The sequence below is a fragment of the Megascapheus bottae genome, chromosome 10, assembly GCF_031878675.1.
Source record: "Megascapheus bottae isolate mThoBot1 chromosome 10, mThoBot2.hap1, whole genome shotgun sequence".
Lineage (NCBI taxonomy): Eukaryota > Metazoa > Chordata > Mammalia > Rodentia > Geomyidae > Megascapheus > Megascapheus bottae.
Genome location: NC_143518.1, coordinates 43,097,159 through 43,119,143, shown reverse-complemented (window position 1 = coordinate 43,119,143; position 21,985 = coordinate 43,097,159). Strand labels below are relative to the sequence as shown.

The following is a 21,985-nucleotide window of genomic DNA, read 5'->3' as shown; positions in this document are numbered from 1 at the left end:
CACTTTGTTGGGCTTTTAATGGGGCCAGTTTTACTCATGTCTGGAAGAAATGCTAGTCATGATGATGAGAAAGTCCTGAGGATGGAAAATCACTGTCCACATGATCCCAGAGGAAGCTGTAGCAACCACAGCACCAGCTCTGCTCATGGAAGGACACAGACAGACAAGCACACCAAGCCCCACCCAGCTACAAGTGGCTTATGTACACGCCTCTCCTAGTTCTTTCATAACCATGAACATGCTACTTCTCGGCTCGTCTCAGTAGCCTCACAGTAAGTAACAATCTCTTCTACCAGGGTCCTTGGACAACTGATAAATACAATATTATGAACCTAGCTCCATCTGCAGGTACAAGCCCCAGAATGGCAGAGACCTGTATAAGTTACATAACTATGTGTTCTGGATCTTACAAAATCCTCAGCATCTAAGCATAACAAATGTTGGATGATTGAATGGTCCTTTTTATAGGTGATCGTCTTCTCCACTAGTTATCTACTACCTTATAAAATCTACTGAAAGAAGGACTGCTGGCTTGAGAATAATGTCCACTAACTTAAGAGGGGAACAGAGGAATCTTGAAATGGATGGAAGTTACCACGGAGGACTCCACATTGTGTGTGTGCTTCAAGCATCTGCCACTAGAGCCTTAGGAATTCTACAGCACTTTCAGGCCATTGGAAAATCAGAATGGAAAGAGAATGTTCCATAGACCAACAAGCTCTTGGATAATTCTTCCTTCTGTTGAGAAAGAGCCCTGTTCTGCACTCACACACAGTCAGCATGAGTTGCAGCCCCCAGCCACACTCTGCCTTGGGGATTCTGGGGAGTTGGTACCTCCTCTTCCTCAACTACCTCATATATTCAGGTTTTCTCCCTTGCAGCCACAACGGTGAAGTCATTGTCTTATGTCTCTAGTATCTTTCCAAATTCTTGCCCTCCAAACCCCAGGGCCAGTGCCCTCGATACGTTACAGCACACTGCCTGGGCTCAAGAGCTCTGTGGAACTCTTGAGTGCACAGTCCCTTTCACACAAGTTCAGGTACTCTCTTCCCGCAGCTCTACTAGAGACAGGAAACACAAGACTGTTTGGTCATTAGGGATAATACACAAAAATGCCAGAAATCCCTGGGTAGAAATTTCACTTTACAGTTGCAATTGCAATATCATCTACTGGAACTGTTTTTCCGTGGCTTCCAAAAAAGATATCTCTCCTCTGCGACTTTGTTTCCAGCTGTGATATATGTATATGTATATGTATATATGTCTGCTATCTATAATGATGCTATAGTCTAGGTGGAGTGATTTGTCTTCTTATTCTCCTCATTAGACTCTAGCCTCTGTAAAGCAGGGAATTATGGCCTTTGTTTTTCTTTGCAATTTCCTGGAGTCCACTCCAGTGTTTCTCTGGGCCTAGCAGGTGTTCAATAAACACTGCTGGCAGAGCAAATGGATTTCTTAGCATTTAAAAATGAGAGATTTCTTTCACTCATTATCAAAGGTTTCCAGTGCGTGTATGTTTGCACTGACAAAGATGCACGTGTCAGAGACCATGAGAGCACAAGGAAGAAAAGAATGCAGCTACACCAAGGTCAGGAAAAAAACTTAGACCCATAGAAAAGCAAACCCAAACACAAGGATCTATGGAACATCTTCCAATGCTCAAAGTGTTGCTGTCAGAGGTGTTAGTTATGCTTCTCAATGTGGCCACTCTCAATAGCTCCTGAAATGCACAGCCCACATCTACATATGAGTCCTTGGAACTCTTGCCACCTTTGATGGCATTTGCCAGTCTTTTCGTTCAAATGGTCAGCTCTCATGAAGCCAAATCTAGATGATGGGATTGCTCATAAGTGAGTGTGACAGCTGTCACTCAAACACTGGTTTTCTGTTCCACCTGCAAAAGGAGGTGCCATGCAGCAGAAAGATCTCTGCACTGAGCAGAGGATGGCAGGTCATGCCATCCTCTATGGTAAGAATGTCCCTGTCTGTGTACAAGGAGACCCCAATCTCTGTCCAGCTCTTTGGCCAAAGTGAGGCTCCGCTAGAACTGTGAACAAGTGACCACTGGCAGTGGTAAGAGCGGGTAGCTACTCCAGGGAGAACATGACCTTGCTCTGACCTTGTAACTTCCTGCAACTGGGATTCTTCAAGGAGGCCAGCTAGACTGCACAGGCACATTCCTTCCTTCACAATACGCCTTAATTGGTTTTTCTTTTACTCTTTAAAATTGACTATGAAAATACCAAACTGTTTCCCCTCGCTGGAATGTAATCAGAACAAGTTCACTAGGCGAGCACCCTGGTGATTAAGATCAACATCTTTGGAGCCCCAAGACCTGCACGCAAGTTCCAGTGTCATTAGGTATGAGTGCAGGCAGGTTACTAAGCTTTCAGAAGCCCCATTGGCTCATTGACAGCAGAAAGAAAAGGGGACATTATGAGGATCTAAGGACACTTTGGCAAGATCTTGACACATACACAGCCAGCCAGTCTGATGTGAGTCAGCACTGCTAGTCAACATCTGCATTTCTCCACCATCAACTGGAGGATCTAAGCTTCTCTGCCACAGAAGACCAGAAAGAGAGTTACGGGTGGGGAAGAGGTCTGCATGGACAGGTCTGCTGACAGTTGGTAGATTAATAGTGAGCTAAGAAAGTAATGAAAAGCTTATGGAGAAAGACTTCCACCGATGAGTTCAGAGCACTCATAATACTGAAACAGCAGGTGATTCTGTAGCACAGAGCCAAATTTCTCCAGTTTTATTTTATTTTTTTGAAGAAAGTACAGGTTCTGCCAATAATGGAAAGAGGAAGTGCAGACAACATACTGAAGGGATACATTTCCTTGGGACGGTTCACCTATGCAGAATATCTTACAATAAGATTATGTCAAAAAGAAACTGATATCTAAAAGAGGAAGTACCAGATTAAAGTAAGAATAAAAGACACAATAGAAACATAAGCCATATAATGAATGATTTTTGTTCTTAAGGTACTATGTTATCTCTCATCTCTTTTGCTGTCCCTTGGTTAACTCACATTGTTACAGTATCTCACTTTGTTACCTGATATATCGGATATATTTGTATTTGGTTATTTGAATTTGGATAGGGAAGAGGGGAAAACAGGATGAGGGGTGGGGTTGGGGGGGAGGGAAATGGGAACCAAGACATGTGAAAGGGTATCAATGTATGGGAATTAATGCATCATCTATCTGGCAAATATCATGTAACTTCTATTAATTACAATAAAAATATATGAAAAAAAGAATAAAAGACACAACTGGAAAACTTTCACAAGACTCTTTGCTTCTTATTTTAACTCATTGACTCTGTTTTTTTTAAGAGTTACATTCTGTTGCCCAGGCTAGTCTCTAACTCCTGGGTTCAACTGATCTTCCTGATTCAGTCTGCCAAGGATCTGTGAACAACTAAAAGCATATACCACTCACTGCTTAATTTAACCCAGTTTCTACCTAGTCTTGAGGAAAGTAATTCTTTACTCCGTGCCTCTCCAATTGGAATCATGGCTTTTATACATTTAAGTATGTTTCATTCAAGGGGTTCAAAACCTAATTCCATCAGATAATGTAAAGGTACATGTATGGAAAATAAAACTGTACACGTTATTTTTAAAAATGGAGGAAACTCAGTAGATACTCTGTTGAAAATGAACCATGCAATATGTGGGTGGGGATAGGAGGGAAAAACTGGAAGACAGCAAAGGAAGGGATGCCATTGTCCAAAAAGAAATGTACTCATTACCCAACTTACAAAGTGTGAATCCCTCGGTACATTGCCTTTATAATAACAATAAATTTAAAAAAGATAGAAGGAGAGACAAAAAACTGAGTAAGATGGATGCCAGTGGCTTATATCTTGGAAGGCTAAGAATAAAATTAAAAAAATAATAACAACAAAAGGACTGAGGTTTGAGGCCAGCCCAGGCAGGAACTCTAACCCCTTCTCAACTAATATCTGGGTGCAGTGTCATATATCTGACACCTCAAGTCTCATGGGAAACAGAGATTGAGAGGATCTCAGTGCTAGACAGCCCCAAGCAGAAAAGTCCTCTAGGCTGTCTCCAGAGAGGAGAACCAGTGAGAATGAGAAGCCTAAAACTAAGGCACATGCCTGAGTGTTCCAAAGGTAACCAGTAAATCAAACCAGGATGAGGCTGGCAGCAAAAGGGCCTGGGTAAGGAAGAGGACTCATTTCCAACCAGCTCTGTTCATTGGTCCCTGTGTATAACCTTATACCATGGCCTCTTGAAGTCACATTTGTTTTACTTATCCATGTCATAGTCTCTAGAATCCATAGAAACAACTTTCCAAATCGCCAAAATAAAGATGATCAGAACCTGATCAAACAAATTCCAACCAAATTTGAAAAGATTTTGAAGTGGGCATTTCAAAGGGTTAGAAATCATGATAATGGCGTCTTTAAACTATCCTCTATCTGGTTATCGGAGCAGGAAGAACACCAGGCAGACTAGGAAAATAGCTCATCATGGCAGCTGTGCACCTTGGCCTATTAATGGCATCTAGAAAATGGAAAGACTGTCCCCCAGAAACAAAGGGGGTGATCTTGGTTCTCCAGGCTAGGAGGGTCAGCCAGATTTAGCAAACAAAGATTCATATTCAGTTCTATTTGAATTTCCAATAAGGCACATTATTACTGTTATTATTATTACCACAGTTCCATGCAATATTCAGAACATGCTCCTATTGGAATATTACTTGCTATCTGAAATCCCAATTTCATTGAGGTCCCATATTTAATATACCTCCTCTACTCTTGGCTCTGGTCACCTAGGAAAATTGGGATAGGTAATAAATGGTGGGGGCCAGTGAAGGTTCTATGGCTATCCTAGGAGAATGACAAAACTTACAGCACAAACCTGGTGCCCTCCCTTCCTTTGCTCATCTTTCTTCCTTCTCCCCTCCCTTCTTCCTCTCTCCTAACTTCCTCCAAGGAGGTTCACTGGCTCAGACCAAGTTCACTCCAAGTCACTTAGAAACCAATGCTTTTTCTAATTCCTTTGATCATCACCTGCATGGCACTTTCCTCCTTGGTCTCCTACATCACAACTGCTATAACTTGTGGGAACTGATTCACTTCTACGTTCTGTTGTTTCTTATTTTGTTTCTTCCCCAAGCAAGATTGTCTATAGGTTTAGAGGGGTTCTCTAAAATTGTTTTTTTAAATTTACTTTTACTGCAAATTTTTATTAGCATACTAGGAAGGCTCTTGGTTAAAGTCCTCCTCCCTCTTTTCTCACAGACAATCCCTCCTTGCAAATATTTATCTGCCAAGAAGTGCAGAAGGCATTATTTCCAAAGCAGAGTAAAGAGAAGGCTCAATCTTGTGTTTGACTTGCCTACTGTAGAAGAGTTTATGGGCTCCATCCCCAGATACTGCCTTGATGCTGGCAATAGATTCTATCCTCGTCCCTGTCTCAGACCTCTGATTAGTGGTCTTTAGTGAGCCAACTTTATAACCATACAGATTTCATAAAACAAGGAAGAAGGAGTTCTGGCTTTCAGGCTTCCAAGTATATGCTTGCAGCAAAACATTTACAACTACCCTATAAAATCCATGGAGATATGGAAGAGACATTGACACAGCAATAAAATGAGGAGTGAGATTAATGATGCCATAATGCAATCTGTTTTCGTTTGGTGCAGAGAAAATTAAGTTTTGAAGTCTTTTCATTTAACTTTGCAATATTGTACAGTTTAACCTTTGATGCTTGCAACCATCTTGTGTGTGTGTGTGTGTGTGTGTGTGTGTGTGTGTGTGTGTGTGTGTGTAAAATGAAGCTTGAACTCAAGAGCCTACGTACTGTCCATTTGGTCTCTCCCCCTCCCCCCCACTCAATTGTAATGCTTTAACATTTGAGCCATAGCTCCATTTCTGGATTTTTCTGGTTAACTGAAGTATCTTGAGGACTCTTCTGTTCAGGCAGACATTGAACCATGATCCTCAGAGCTCAGCCTCCTGAGTAGCTAGGATTACAAATATGAGCTACAAACACCTGGCCTACAACATTTTCTTTTATCTGCTCTCCTCTCCTCTAAGCTTAAGGGTGGGGAAAGCAAAATTTTACACGTACTTAGTGTGGCCTTGTAGCAAATGATTTCTGCTCTGAACAGAGACGTGAGAAGATTACTCAAGAAACTAAAGTTATTGCTGGCCATAACTTGCAACTCTTTACCTCCTATCAAAAATGGACTCCAGGGGCTGGGAGTTTGGCCTAGTGGTAGAGTGCTTGCCTAGCATGCACGAAGACCCAGGTTCGATTCCTTGGTACCACATACTTAGAAAAAGTCGGAAGTGGTGCTAAGGCTCAAGTGGTAGAGCTCTAGCCTTGAGAAAAATCCAAGGACAGTGCTCAGTCCCTGAGCTTAAGTCCAGGACTGGCAAAAAGAAAAAGAAAAAAATGGACTCCAAAGCTACAAAATACAACTTTCTAATGGCTAAGATGTGTTACCTTCCAGAGCAAGGCACCGGGGTGGGCTGGATGACCAGATAAGGTTGCGCAAGCACTCGATATACTCAGACCCTTCCAGTTTAAATCCAGGGAAGCAGCGATAGGCAATCACAGTCCCCACCGGGAAGGAAGTCTGGAACTCCGAGATGTTCACGTAGCCATTGGTAGAGGCTAGAGGTCTCAGGCAGCCTGGGAAGCGTGAAAGAAAGAGGAAAGGTTTCACTTGGTAATCTTTGGGCACCCAAAAGTCAAATGGAATACTGGAAGCCTTCAGGATGGCCTCACTGGCTCTGACGAGGGAAGCACCTTGGTCTCTAGACACAGTGGCCTTATGTTAACTGGCTTGTTACATTTAGAAGGAAAAGGTGTGCTTGTGTGTTTGTAAATGGCAAATGACAGAGAGGGTTGGATAAGGAGTAAGGAAATGGAGGTAAGGAGGGAGCAGATATGTAACAAAGACTGGCATATCCCTGGTCACGTGGTTCTGGCAATGATTACTTGTTAGTATCACCCAACAGGCTTAAAAAAATACAACAACTGGTACCCAGGCCTCATGCCCATGGTCTGAACAAGGCAAAATATAAAAATCCTGCAAAAAAGGCCCCTCAAACAGACCTTCTAGTTGTTTCCCATATCCAGGAGATGGCAGGGGTTAAGATTTATGCAACTAAACAGAGCTCAGAGGAAGAAGATAAGTTATTCACTCATGGTTGGAAAGATAGCCCATCCTATATATAATAGGAGAAAATGGCTTCAACTCAATAGTTCAATGGGATTTCCATTTGCACTTCTAGATAATAAAGAAGCTTCCTCAGACTTTAGCCCTAGGATCTATAGGTGCAAATAAAAGTTACAGAATGAAATGTCACTCTAAGGGCCAATTAATTCCCACAGGGGGCTCATCCAGGTGTCAGGCTGTCAAAGGCAACTCTTGATTCCTCACTCTCTGTGTCATGCTAGGTGAGTGGCAGAGAGAAAGCTGGTGCCATGACAGCTGGCAGAATACCTGCATAGCAAGAGACAAAGTGGGGGTGGTGGGCACAGTACAGCCAGGGCATCTCTTCTATGAGAGAGAGGGCTTTAAGGAAGAATGAGCACAGGTTATATGTGTACTGTTTGAGGAGGCATGTCTCTCAAGTATAACCTGGCAGGGGCTTAGGGGTATTGTTCAATGGGATAGAACCTGCCTAGTATGTATGAGGATCTGGGTTCAATCAAGAGGGCAGGGAAGGCGGGAGGGAGGGAGAAAAAGAGGGAGAGGAAAAGGAAGGAGGAGAAAGAGATAGAAAGAAGCCAGCTGGTTCTTTGGTTGCTGCAAAGGTAGAAAACTCATGGCTTGAACCAGGTATTTGAGAAAGGAGTGATAACGTGACAAGCCAGACAGAGCAATAGGAAAGCAGGTATTTGAATTCTTCAAAATGACATCCCAAGAGGTCAACCACCCATGGGATATCCAAAAAAAACCAATTAGCTCTTGAGGAAGCACAGTGTATTTAAGTGACACAAAAGGAAATAAAAAGGGTGAGAGGGAAAGAACAAGGGCATATAGAAAACAGGTAAGGCAAGGAGTGGTGGGATCTGAGATGACTTTCTTCACCATTACTCTGACAGTGCCAGAGATCTGGAACAAATCAGTGGTTAATAAAGTTTATTCAAATAAGGAGATTAGCCTAGGAGCCAGCTGCTTCTTTTGTAGACAGTCTCAGAATGTGTAAATAATCTGTGTCTACTTTAGAAATGAAATATAAGACAGGCAGCTATTGGGGGAGAGGCAGAGCCAGGAGTGTGATGGTCCGGCTGTGTCTGTCCTCCCAATTCTGCAGGCGTGTTCCTTCACAGGGTCATGACTCTTAAGCTCGCGTGTAAGAAAACAATTTATTTCTGATGATGGGGCACACAAAGTAATACCAGAGCCTGCCAGTTGTGATTTCCAAGCACAAAGTTAACATTTGTCTCAACTTGAACATGCCAAAGTTTTGGAAGCAAATGAGATGGCTCTCCTTTTCCCTCATAGAATGAATTATGCATTGCACTCTTGGTCCTCTTTTAGTTCAAATCTCTGGTCAAAAAAATAAATTCAGAATTAATATGAACTGGAAAGCTTATTTGCACAAATAAGGAAGGCCTTCTATGTGGCTAGGGAAAATCTTTGAAATTTGCAAGGATAAAGTCACCATAGGGTGAATATCTGATTTTTTTCTGCTTTCCATGCTTTAAAAAAATGGCTAACTTTATTAAGAGAAAACAGTGCCTGTAAGATGGGTTTTTCTATATTCTCACTGAAATAAATGAAAACACTCTTATTGCCATTAACTATGTAATGGTTTATCATCGTATTAACAACCCAGATATAATCTTATAATCCTTAAAACTACCTTTGATTTCCTGGAGTAAAGAGCACAGGCAACATGCTAAAGAGGAAAGATTTTCCTATTTGTACTTTAAAAGTGGGTGTATGGAGCTAAGTGCTGGTGTCTCACGACTGTAATCCTAGCTGGATCTGAGGATCCTGGTTTGAAGCCAGCCAGGGTAGGAGAGTCCATGAGACGTATATCCAACTAATCACCAAATAGCCGGAAGTAGAGTTGTGACTCAAGTGGTAGCGTGTCAGCCTTGAGAGGAAAAAAACAGCAAAGGGACAGTGCCAATCTGTGAATTTAAGCCCTGAGTCCAAGGGTTGACGTGAGGGCTGAGTTCAAGCTCTGAGTTCAAGCTCAAGTACTGGCAAAGCGGAGAGGGGGGGAGGTATGGGGAGAAGAGAATGGAGCTGAGTTATTGTAGGGAGTGTGGGTGGAGATTCCAGGAGCAGAGATATAGCGGTCCCCATACAATACGGCAGGACTCATGTGGAGTGAATGGTCTGTCCAATATTTTCCCCACATCATTTCTGTTATGCTGCTATAGACACCATACAGTTCAGACAGAGTAGCTGACAGGTGCATATCTGTTCCATACCTTGACAGAGGGGCAGGTTATCCCATGACCCATCATCGCGACATAATGAAACCGTGTTATACAGGTCAGGGTACCGAATCTTGAATCCTTCGTGACAGGTGATGATTAACTTATCTCCATGTCTATATGTCTTGTTATGAATCTCAGCATCTTCAATTTGAGGGATACGGCAATCTACAATCAGATTAAAGGTATATATTAGTTTGGGAATTTAAAATGGTTAACAGCTTCACAAGAAAGTTTGCTTTTTCAGTCCTTGTCTTTACTTACACAACAATATGACATGTGGTACCTTACCCAGCATTAGGCCCAGATGCCAGGGACAAGCAACAGAGCCTGAGTGGTAGAAAGATGCAACATATAAAGGGAACTTTAGTCCCTGTCTATGACATTTCTGTACAGCTGGTCTTAAAAATAATTATGGAAATAAATGAAGACAGGAGTTGGGGGTGAACCTGAACTATCTATCAGGTTACACACTGTTATGCAGAGTAACTAGCACAATATGGTCTGTTAGACCTGGGCAGTGCCCTCGCAAGCAGAGGTCAAGCTATGGCTGTGTTTGCCTTCAGCATTTTCTGCTTATTTTATATGTTTTTTGAAAGGCTAAAGAACAGAGCAGCATGTACTCTTACCAAGCTCTCATAGGCTCAGAGTACCCAGCTGCACTACCTTCTATTTTATTATTATTGTTGGGGTGATATACAGAATGGTTACAGTTACATTCATCAGGTAGAGTGCTAACCTTGAGAAAGCCCAAGGACAGTGCTTGGACCCTGAGTTCAAGTCTCAGGACTGGCAACAAACAAACAAGAAATACTTTGCATAGTACATTAAGAACAACAATCACAAAGATAAACCTCTTGCTTCCACATCCTGGAGTTCATTTTGCTTAGCCTCATCCTATATGGCCATATGCTTCTGAGCTGTTGTGATGCTCTATTAGGAGAGTCTAGACATTTACTAATCGTCAGAAATGAGGGAAACCATGCAGCCTATGTTTCTTTGGGTCTGGCTTACTTCACTTAATATAATTTTTTCCAAGTGACTGCCTTCTAAAAGTAGGGTAGAAAAGGGCATGAACACAGGGGTGGGGACAGGAGGGTGTTCCTTCCTGCTAAACAGGGATCTGGTCCTTGTTAGTCCCCCCTCCCTCCACTGCCTCACTCAAGTCATACTCATCACAATGTATTTATTTCCCTCTCTTATGAGTACAACTCTACTTAGTGTTTCTCATTTTATGCTTTTTTTTCAGAGATAGAGATCAAACCCAGGGCCTTGAGTACATGAGTGCTCTGCCACTAAGCTATACTTTCATCCCCAATGTTTCTGATTTTAGATGTACATATACTTGTTAATCTGACATATAGGTGGATTAGGTTTCAGACATGGACTATTACTATTTATTTATTTTTTGCTAGTCCTGAGGCTTGAACTCAGAGCCTAAGCACTGTCCATGGGCTTTCTCTAAGACTACAGCTCTACCACTTGAGCCACAGCACCATTTCCAGCTTTTTCTATGTATGTGGTACTGAGGAATTGAACCCAGGTCTTCGTGCATGCAAGGTAAGCACTCTTCCACTAGGCTAAACTCCCGGCCTGGACTCTTACTTTAAAAAACAAAACAAGGGCCGGGAGTTTGGCCTAGTGGTTAAAGTGCTTGCCTAGCATACATGAAGACCCGGATTCGATTCCTAGGTACCATATATAGAAAAAAGCCGGAAGTGGTGCTGAGGCTCAAGTGGTAGAGCTCTAGCCTTGAGAAAGTCCAAGGACAGGGCTCAGGCCCTGAGCTCAAGCCCAGGACTGGCAAAAAAAAAAAAAAAACCAAAAAAAAAAAACCAAAAAAACAAAACAAGGCAAATTCCAAGGACAGCATGTTGTTAATCACAAGAAATTCCTTCCACAAATTCCTGAATAGTCTTAAAAGACAATGGTTTCTCAGCCATTGCCACTGCACAGAACCTATGCTACTGTTGGAATTGCTTTAGAAGGAGCTCTGACCATCAAAAGGGGCTTAAGCATTGGACCCTCAAAACCCTAATTGGGACGAAAGGAAGGAGGAAGCCATGGCTTGCTAACAGGGTGGCTCTGGTGGTTACAGACTTCGGTTGCTTTAAAGGAAGGGAATAATGCCCTGGATATGGGGTTTGGGCTACATTTACTGGGAACAGTGGGAAATATGCATTCTAGAAAACAAGATGTCAGCAATTGGAAAGATGAGCAGAAGGTGAGAGCAGAGGGCCTGGCAGCTGGAGGGAAGGGGTGTGGACTTTCTACTATAAGAGTCATCTTATGGCTGGGAGTTTGGCCTTGTGGTTATAGTGCTTGCCTAGCATGCACAAAGACCCGGGTTCGATTCCTTGGTACCACATACATACAAAGAAGCTGGAAGTGGTGCTGAGGCTCAAGTGGTAGAGCTCTAGCCTTGAGAAAGTCCAAGGACAGTGCTCAGGCCCTGAGCTCAAGCCCAGGACTGGCAAAAAAAAAAAAAAAAAAAAAAAGAGTCATCTTATGTCAAATGCCTGAAAGTCTGAGAGTTTGTCACCATCATGAGTTTGAGAGCAAGACTGGTGCCACCCACTTCGTGTGACACTGTTTCCTCACTTCCAGACCAAGGCACACACCTGTCAAAAAGGAAAAGCAGTGGGGAGCCATCTGAACTTCTGCCTCAGAGCCCTGAGAGTACTCAGGAGCCTGGTTAGTTAACTGGCTCTCCACACGGCTCTAATCTCTCCATCTTCCCCAGAGAAAACTGCCATCAAGCTGTGTGATGAACCTTAGATTTCCATCTAGAGTCTTGGCTGGAGAACAGTGCTGTTGTTTAATATTTTTCCTCTCAATTTTGCATAAGGAAAAGACGTTTAAAATTGTTTACATTTAATCAGTAGTTTTTTTTTCTGCTAAAATACCTGAATTTCTCCCAAATTAACCCCAGGATAATCCTGACTAGAGTTGCAAGATAACAGACAACTCTGCCTATCACTGCTGGAAAATGTGAATTACATCCCCCTCCTCCCTCAATGGCACTAAGCAGACATTATTCACAGCAAATAAAGCACATCTATCAGGACATCTGTCTAAAAATCTTGGTTTTGCCTAGTCCCTGTGATGATCATTTGTATGTCTGAATAACTATGCTTTTAATAACTTGAAATGTATTCAAGAATTAACTGGCAGGGTCAGAAGGTGGAGAAGTCTAAGAGGAGTTGACGGATAAAATGTCCATTTGGATCTGACAGACAAGTGAACATGGGTTGGCCAGAAGCAAAAACATTCATGCCTTGTTCTCAAGGTTGAAGTCTCAGCCTGTGGTGGTGAATGCAGATGTCTTTGAAATTCTCATTAGAACTCCCAAGCTTCTGCAAGCAGAAGCTGGGTCTATGCAGAAGATGTGGCACAGGATTGAAAGGAGCTTGCATCCCCCTGAGTCGCATGGACTTCCATCCACAGCATCTACAGGGATGCTCCATGAACAGTGATACAGGGCTGGTTCACTAAGGACAGCAGACACATATCAATTTGAAATAAATTCGTTAAGAGTTCAAGACCAGTCACAGTGGAGAAGTCAGGAGGGGCTGTGTCTTAGGAGTAAGGAAAAAATTAGTTGGGCGCTAACAAAACCTAAATTTAAACAAAAGAAAGGACTGTCTAGTCTCTCTGGGTTTGCCCAGTGTCTGGCACCTAACTTTCCCACCCCCCACAGAAGCAGAAAAAGCCACCTGAAATAAGTAAGTACCCCAACGAGCTGTCTGTGCTGAAGAATACCCACGGACCTTAGTTCTATGGAACAAAAGAATCCAGATACCTTTCGTATCTGAAAAGAAATTAAATCTTCATCCATGTGGATGTTTTGCATAGAAGTCTTAATGGTGATGCGGTTGGTTGCTGATAGATCTGTACAAGAGACTGTTTACATTGTTAATCTCCCAGCCTTCCTTACTCTATGAGAGTTATAAGAAGGTTATTGGTGGTGGGAGTTCCAGGAAGCCTTCAGGCTACATTTAGATAAATCCGTCATAGGTTGAAAATGCATTAAATATCCCTGAGTAAATATGCCATGATATCAGCCATTTCCCCTCTTGTGGCCAATAGAGTTGAGACTCATTGATACTGCGCAGCACTGAAAGACAGGATTTTAGCACAAATCACTAGCCCAGGAAAGAACAAAGTTCAAAATGTGAAGAACGGTTTCTACTGGATATGTGTGTATTGCTTTCACATCATTGTAAGGTCAAAAGACTGTAAGTAGAATCATTATTAAGTTTGCGACGTTTGTAACACCATTTTCTATAGCATAAATTCAGTCAGTCAAAAATTTTTAAAGCCACTTTAAACATATTATTACCAAGGACTATAAAAAGTGTTTATCAATATTGGATTCTGTCATGTGGAATCCAGTCAACAATTAGAACCTAGGTATATGAGACATAAATCGATGCTTGCAGGATGTAACTTGGGGGATAGAAAAAGCTTTAATTTTGGGAATTATTTTGGGCCAGCACACCACTGTCATTATTTTTGTTTCTTGCTCCTGGTAACAATGGAAATTTGGTATGATAAACACATTAAAGAAGTGAAAGATCCTGAGGCAGTTTTATACATTTATATAAATCCACAAAGAAATTAACATATCAGGTTATTTAGCAGAGAACAGATTCCTAAGAGATGTGGCAGGCGTAATAAGAGTAAGAGGATATTTTCAAGGGTGTGTGCTATATATTGGCTACATATGTCTTTAAGATTTGAGTTACATGTGAAAACAAATTTGATTTCTTAAAAATGCCACATTTCAGCATCAATACTGCCCCAAACTGGTCCCAGGAACATGAATACATGATCTAGCATTCAAAGATTCACAGTCCACATTAATATATTACAGGCTCTAAAAGTCTTTCTGTAAATACTTTGCCTTAATTTCCTTTCAACCAGCATTTGTGAAGCTTATTTATTCAGGCAGTTACTCATTCATCCATTCAGTGAATTATTGAACAGGGACTGTGGGCCCAATATGTTCTAGCTGCTAGTACAGAAAAAAAACCAAGATTCCTACTCTTACAGCACTTTCATGGAGGGAGGCTACCACCAGGGGAAAAAAAAGTAAGAATCAAATGAGCTAAAAAATAAAATAAAAAAAAAGGAAATGCTCGCTATGATGAACAAGTAACAAGGGCATAGGCTAGGGATGAACTCAGAGATTCACTTAATTGGGTAGACAGGAAAGGGGTCCCTGAGGAAATGACATTTATTGAGCTGAGATATGAGTGACAACAAGGATCCAATTACATGTGGATCTAGGAAAAGAAGATTTCAGGTAGCAGAGCAGCTGGTGCAAAGGCCAGGAAAGAACTTGGTGTCCTGAGAAACACAAGAGATTCATGTTTGGAATATAGTGAGCAAGAGGGAATGGCAAGGGCCACACCAGTTGGCTGGTAGATTAGGGCAGGGAATTGGGATCATATTTTGTGTTCAGGGAGCTATTGGAAGGTAAGCATGGGCCAAGAAGGAGCTGACCTAAATCATGTGCATAATGGTTTTTCTGAGCTCTGTGCGTTTGAGAGAACTATTGGAGGAAATGGACTCTTGTCCACTGTTGGTAGGAATGTCAATTAGTCCAGCCATCGTGGAAATCAGTATGGAGATTCCTTAAAAACCTAAAGGCAGAACTATCATATGATCCTGCTATATCATATCTAGGCATATAAGGGATATAAGTCAACATATAGTGGAAATAGCCACATATTTACATTTATATCAGCATCCTTCACAATGGCCAAAATAGGCAATCAATCTATGCTCCCATCAACTGATGAGAAGGTAAATAAAATGTGATGCAAACTCACATGGAGTTTTACTCAGCTATAAAGAATGAAATCCTGTCATTCCTAGAAAGTGGATAGAATAGGAGATCCTCATGTTATGTAAATTAAACCAGACAGAGAAAGACACACATCATATGCTCTCTCATACATAGAATCTGGTCTTAAATACATGCCTAACAATTAATGAGCAATCAAGAAAACTCTGTGTGTGTGTGTGTGTGTGTGTGTGTGTGTGTATGTGTGTGTGTGTGTATGCATATCTTCACCTGTTAGGAAGCATAGTATTGTTGTTGTTGTTACTATTTTGCAGGCTCAGAGAGACAAAAGTTCATGTGTTCTCTCCTAGGTGGAAGTTGGACCTAAAATACACTTGAAAACACATACTGGGCCATACATGTATATACATAACTAAAGGATAGTATACATAAGAGTGAGAGTCCATGGTGCAAGACATCTTAACAATTAATAGGGAGTTCAACAAAATAAAGACCAGGAAGCTGAAACATGCCTTGCTGGAGTCGGTGGGGGGGGGGGGAGGGCTAAAAGGAGAGGGGCAGATAAATGAGAAGAAAATGGTGGGCAAACAAGGGCATAATACTCCACATACACATGTGAAAACTGAACTAGAAAACTTGACATGGGTAGCGTGTCTGCCCCTCAGATGCACTGTACACAAAAACGTGTTACACGGGAATCTCTTTATACAATGATTTGAAGAAAAAAAATACCAGGAACGTAAAATAGGGACTTGTGTGAGGGTAAGTTTCAAAGGGAAGGGAAGAGTTATAAGAAAGGGTAAAGGGGGTGGTGGATATGGTAGAAACACTTTATATACATGTGTGAAAATAGAATAATATAACTTATTAGAATTATTTTAAAAAGGGGAAGGGAGTAAGAAAGAATACTATAGGCTTGATCCAAGTATAATTATATGGAAAAACTGCAATGAAATGCCTTTGTAAGCTGATACATACTCATAAAAATGTAAAACAACTCATGAAAGTTAATAAACCACTAGTAGAACTAATTGAAACCTCCCAGAGTGAGTAGGCATAACCAAGTAAGAATTAGGAAGGGATACCTTGACATAGCTATATTAAAAAAATAAGATGTTACAAAGTTTTGAATTAAGAAACTAAAAATTTTAAATGGAATCCAGTTCGTAAGAGAAATAAGCAAAAAAAAAAAAAAGAAAATGGTACAATTTGTCAAAACAGACACAGAAGAAATAAAAGATAGTTATATTCCTATATAATGTCTCATAGATTGAGTTCAAAATGAAAAATCATCCCAAGAAGAAAACTTCAGGCTTCAGAGGCTTTCCCCATGGCTTCCACTCAATCTCAGCAGTTGTACACAATCCTATCTGCATTCTCTTGTGAAGGATAACACTAACTTATATCTAATGCAACCTATGGCCTGCTTACACAATGCGGAAAGAACGTTTGGGCAGGGAAAACATATATCATCAACATAAATGCAAAACTTCAAAACTAAGGTATTAGCAAACATAAACCAGCAGGAAATAAAAAAAGAAAATATATTACTGATAAACCAGGTTTATTTCAACAATGTTACATTGATTTAACATTTAAGAATCAATCAGTGTTCTACTGGTTCAATACTCACTATAATTCATTAATGGAATTAAAGTATTCTTAATAAAGCTGGGCGCGGTGGCTCATGCCTGTTATCCTAGCTACTTAGGAGGCTGAGATCTGAGGATCGTGGTTCAAAGCCAGCCAGGACACTAAAGTCTGTGAGACTCTTATCTCCAATTAACCACTAGAAAACTGGAAGTGGTGCTATGGCTCCAGGGACAGGGTGCTAGCCTTGAGCTGAAGAGCTCAGGGACAATGCCCAGGCCTAGAGGTAGAACAGTAGCCTTAAGCTGAAGAGTCAGGGACAGCCCCCAAGCCCAGAGTTCAAGCCCTATGACTGACAAAAAAAAAAAAAACCTTACTAAGCTAGGAATTAAATAAATACCTCTTAATATAATAAAGGACTTTTTTGTCTTTTCTTTTTAAGGTAATATCTTAGTAGGGGAACTTGGCTGTTTTTGAACTTATAGTCCTCCTGCATGGGCCTCCTGAGTGCTCAGATTATACGTATCATGCCTTGTTCAACACACATACACACAAATATATTTATGCATATATACACATATGCACACATATAAATACACACATATATTTCATATATAATACTAAAGACTTCATTTGAGATTAGAAATAGCAATAGTTCTCAGTCTCTTTCCACTTATCTATATCCAAAGTTGGGCATGAGTTTCTAACCAAAGAAAGAATGTGGCAAAAGGAAACCTAAGGCACTAGACCAGAAAGAAGTAAAAGTTGTATGAGCTACATAAAGTTTGATCATATGTATGATAAAACCCAAAGAATTTATAAAGACAAATAGTAACATTAACAAGCACAGCTTGTAAGAGTTCCTATATATCATCAATTTTAAAAATCTTAAAATATTTATCGATAGCATCAAAACTTGAATTCCTAAGTATAAATCTAACAAAAGTGGACTTTCCTGTAGAAAAACTTCAAAACATTATTCAAGGAAAAACTAAAAGACCTAAGTAAGTGGGAGAATAGTCCACGTATTCTGATTGGAAAATCCAATTTTATAAAGGCATTACTTTTCTCAAACTGAACTACAAATCCAATATGGTCATTTTAAAATTTCAAGTTTTGGGCCGAGAGTCTGCCCAGTGGTAGAGTGCTTGCCTAGCACGCCTGAAGACCTGGGTTTGATTCCTTGGTACCACATACATAGAAAAAAAGCTGCAAGTGGTGCTGAGGCTCAAGTAGTAGAGCTCTAGTCTTGAGAACGCCCAAGAACAGTGCTCAGGCCCTGAGCTCAAGCCCAGGACTGGCAAAAAATAAATCAAGTTTTGACAACTGACATGCTGATTTTAAATTTTATAAAGAAACACAAAAATATCAAGAAAAGACCAGTCTTGAAGACAGAGAAGAAGGGGGAAATTTTTTTTCTGCCAGAATTCTAGACTTATTAGAGAACTACTGAATTCAAAATGATGCATTATTGAAGAAAAGACAGACAGACCAGACAGATTCACCAATGGGCTTTCAGACATGACTGTAACAAAATGATAGTTTAACAAAAGTCAATTAGAAAACACCTGTCTATTAAACATCAGAATGTTGAAGTGATGGAATATCCATCCATATAGTAGAATGTGGTACATCAGGGAAACTAAACAAATGGCAGATGCATGATCATATGCATGGACTTAAACATAATGTAAAAGAAATCAGATGTCATCTTTTTCTTTTTTTTGCCAGTCCTAGGGCTTGAACTCAGGGCCTGGACATATCCTTGGATATTTGTGCTCAAGGCTAGAACACTGCCACTTGAGCCACAGCACTACTTCCAGCTTTTCCTGAGTATGTGGTACCAAGGAATCAAACCCAGGGCTTCATGCATACCAGGCAAGCACTCTACCAGTAAGGCCACACTCCCAGCCCCAGATGTAATCTTTATAATTTTATGTACTATAGAAATAAAAGAGACAAAAGCCAATGAAATGTGAAGGAGCCACATGTGTAGGCATGTACATTTCTGGGCTGGGTGATAACCATCATGAGGGTAATTGCTGTCTACTGGAGGGACAGCAGAGGGATCAGGTTTCTTCTTCACCTGGAGGACAGTGGTGTTGTTATTTTAAGTTCATTGGGCTGTTTTGTTTTATATACCTCTCTCTATATATATGTATGACATTAACAATACTACATAATATTGAAGTATATTTTATATTAAAGCACATTATACTAAACAATCTATTGATAATGTTCTATGTATACTCTCAATATTTAAAGTACTTTAAACAAATATCTATGTAAGAATTCATCTTTATTCATTTCAGAAAGGATGAAAACAACAGCATAATGAATCCAGAACGAAGAGCAAGGAAATTCACTGGCTATTCAGCTATCTTCCTCATCTCAATAGGAGCCACTGGGTTTGACAAGTAGAAAAGTACTTAAGGGAACTCTGGGGAAAAGAATGACTAAACACAGGGGGCAGTGCTGAAATTGCCCAAAGCATAAAACCTTAATTATTTGAACGTTTTCCAGATGGCAACTTAACTACCTAATGTTTATTGTGAAAGTTGGAAGAGAAAATGAGTTTAATTTAGAGGACAAGCCTTCCTGGATTCTGAATTCTTGCTTTTCTCCTAATAAACACAACTTAAATGACTTTATCTTTAAAGAGGCTTTGAGTAGCCTTCATCGTAAATAAGGAAATGATAGGAAGCACCGAGTGGCCAGAGGTAAGCTCACAGCATAGATGAGGCAGAGGGAGCTCACTGGCTCCCACCTGTAACCCTAGCTATTCCGGAGGCTGAGATGTGAATCCTAGCGTGAAGACACAGACAGGAAAGTCTGTGAGACTCTTATCTCCAATTAACCAGCAAAAAGCTAAAAAGCAAAGCTATTCCTTAAGTGGTAGAGCACCAGCTTTGAGCACAAAAGCTCAAGGACAGTGCCCAGGCCCTGAGTTCAAACCCCAGTTCTGGTACCAAAATAAAACAAGACAAAAGAACCAATTTCATATCCGTTATCCTTGGCTCATGATCTACATAGCTTCTGCCACCACCCTTCCCCATGGTAAGGCTCTATTTATGGAACATTCGACACAAGTACCCCAGCCACTTGGCAGCAAGATCACCTGCAGAGGCCTGTGAAATGTAGATCGCAGTGCACAGAAAGCATTACACTGCCTGGAAGTGTGCTATTCTTGCAGCCCTCAGACAATTCCCATGAAGTCAATCACACTGTCTGGTGAGATATACCAGGCCATTCTATTATTGATAACTGACGACAGCAGTTAAAAAGCAAAATGCTGGCTCAAAACCGAAGTTCTAGCCTATCTTATAGCACCAAGACAGGCAAGTATAATTTGAGTCTAACCTGAGATTCTAATGTCTGTTAGATTCAACTCCATCCACTAAGGCCTCTGGCTCTTGCAGACCCAGTGTGGGTTCTGAGAAAACCCGAATCAGTATCTACTCAGACTCACAAGAGCTGATTTGGGGAGCCATGATCAACCCACGCTGTGCCAAACAGGCATGAGAGAAGATGAACCCCCACCCAGATGGGTTTGGAGGGATATTCTTGGGGCTGGCCGTGTACATTCATAAGCAGCCTAAATCTGGGTTGTTTCAGCTGTGAGCTCGGGAAAAACAGCTTTCTAGGGAATTTCCAGCATCAGCATGGAGTTCAAGGTCACCACCACTCATAGTGTGACCTTTACACATGATCCCACAAGGATCTGAACACATGCTGATGCTGGCATCCTTGTTCTCTGTTTTCCTAATGATTCTGTGACTTAACGCCACTTCCCACCACCAGCGTCCCAGAACAGACAAGGGCAGGATCCCAGTGCCCATGTGACATAGTAGAACATGTGGCCACAGCCAGGCTGCCCTAGTTTGAACTTTTCCTCCACATTTGAGGGCTCCTCCACAAGCTTGCTTGCCAGGGGCAGTCTAGTCATTTTCACCCAGTGATAAGTGATCCTTTCCATCATTTTATCTTTGTCTCTGCTCCTGTCTGACCTTATTTCCTCTGTATTTCCCCCCATTTCAAGTCATGACCATATTTAAATTAAATAAATATGTTTAAGAGCAAAAACCAAACTCATACTGAAGCTACAAGGGAGGAGTAGGGGGAAGCAGTGAGTTATGTGGCTAGCAGCCTAAGTAAGAAATGACAGTGGCTCTGAGGACAGGTAGAGATACCTCACTGCTCTTTCCCCCCTTAGATGACAGAAAATGAGGGTAGTTTAGAAGAAAGCCAGGCAAATATCTGCCCTTCTCTGTAGAGTCTGTTGTTTTTGATAATTCCTGTCTAAAGCAAGAAGAAAGAAATTTCAGATGATAGAAAATGCACATGAGAAGAAAAGGATGTTAAATAAAATATTTTTAAAGCATCCATCTGTTTTGGCAGAGCTTCAGGAACTGGAAGACATTTCACCTTAATATATGAGTAACTGTAAAACAAGAGTAAGATTCCCCCGCTTTTGAAAAATGCCTGTACCCTACAGTTTCAATGAAGAAAGGCGCTAGCTGCCAACTCTGCTGCCAGCTTTAGCTTATGAGTCAAGTTGGATCTTTTAATTAAACATTTATAATGTAATAATAATCTTAAACTCACATTGCACCTTTTCACTAGGAAATTCAAAAGGACCTTCTTAACATCAAATTATGCATTTTTAATAGAAATCTTGGTCAGGTTTATGGGAGCCAAAATATTTTAGTAAGTGCTTTAGAAACAGCATGTGATAAATTTTTTTTCTCGTTTGCATTCTGCAAGGGTTAAGAAGGGTTAAGCCTGGAGACACACAAGCTGGGGGGTGAGCTGGGAGCATGACAGGTGCATTTCTTTCTGGATTCTATGCCATTTCCAACTATATTGGGCAACCAATAACAGGGATATGGGGGCAAAAAGCACAAATGGAAGGGATCCCTGGGTGTGTATTAGAATTGCCTTGGGTGCTTTGCTAAACACCCATGCCTGGGCCTCCACCTTCCAAAACAACTGAAACAATCCTTGGAATGAGACTGTGGCACTCTGGTTGATTGTGACTTACAGCCTAGGCTGCTCAACACCAGTCCAGGGCTGGGAGTCAGAACACTGGCCCAACTGCAAGCTTACTTAGGGTATACCTTGCGTCACCCCCG

At 41.1% G+C, this 21,985-nt stretch overlaps 1 protein-coding gene across 3 annotated transcripts in view; it reads right to left on the bottom strand.

The window, feature by feature from the left end:
- Susd4 (sushi domain containing 4) overlaps positions 1 to 21,985 on the bottom strand; it is a 110,362-nt gene that overhangs the window by 25,049 nt on the left and 63,328 nt on the right. The window contains exons 4-5 of one of the 3 annotated variants that reach the window (XM_090341138.1): positions 9,446 to 9,619; positions 6,491 to 6,679 (exon numbers count right to left, since the gene is read on the bottom strand). In XM_090341138.1, the coding sequence (XP_090197264.1) occupies positions 6,491 to 6,679; positions 9,446 to 9,619 (363 nt within the window). The remainder of the gene's footprint in view (positions 1 to 6,490; positions 6,680 to 9,445; positions 9,620 to 21,985) is intronic. The other 2 variants (XM_090341137.1, XM_090341139.1) reach the window with 2 other exon arrangements.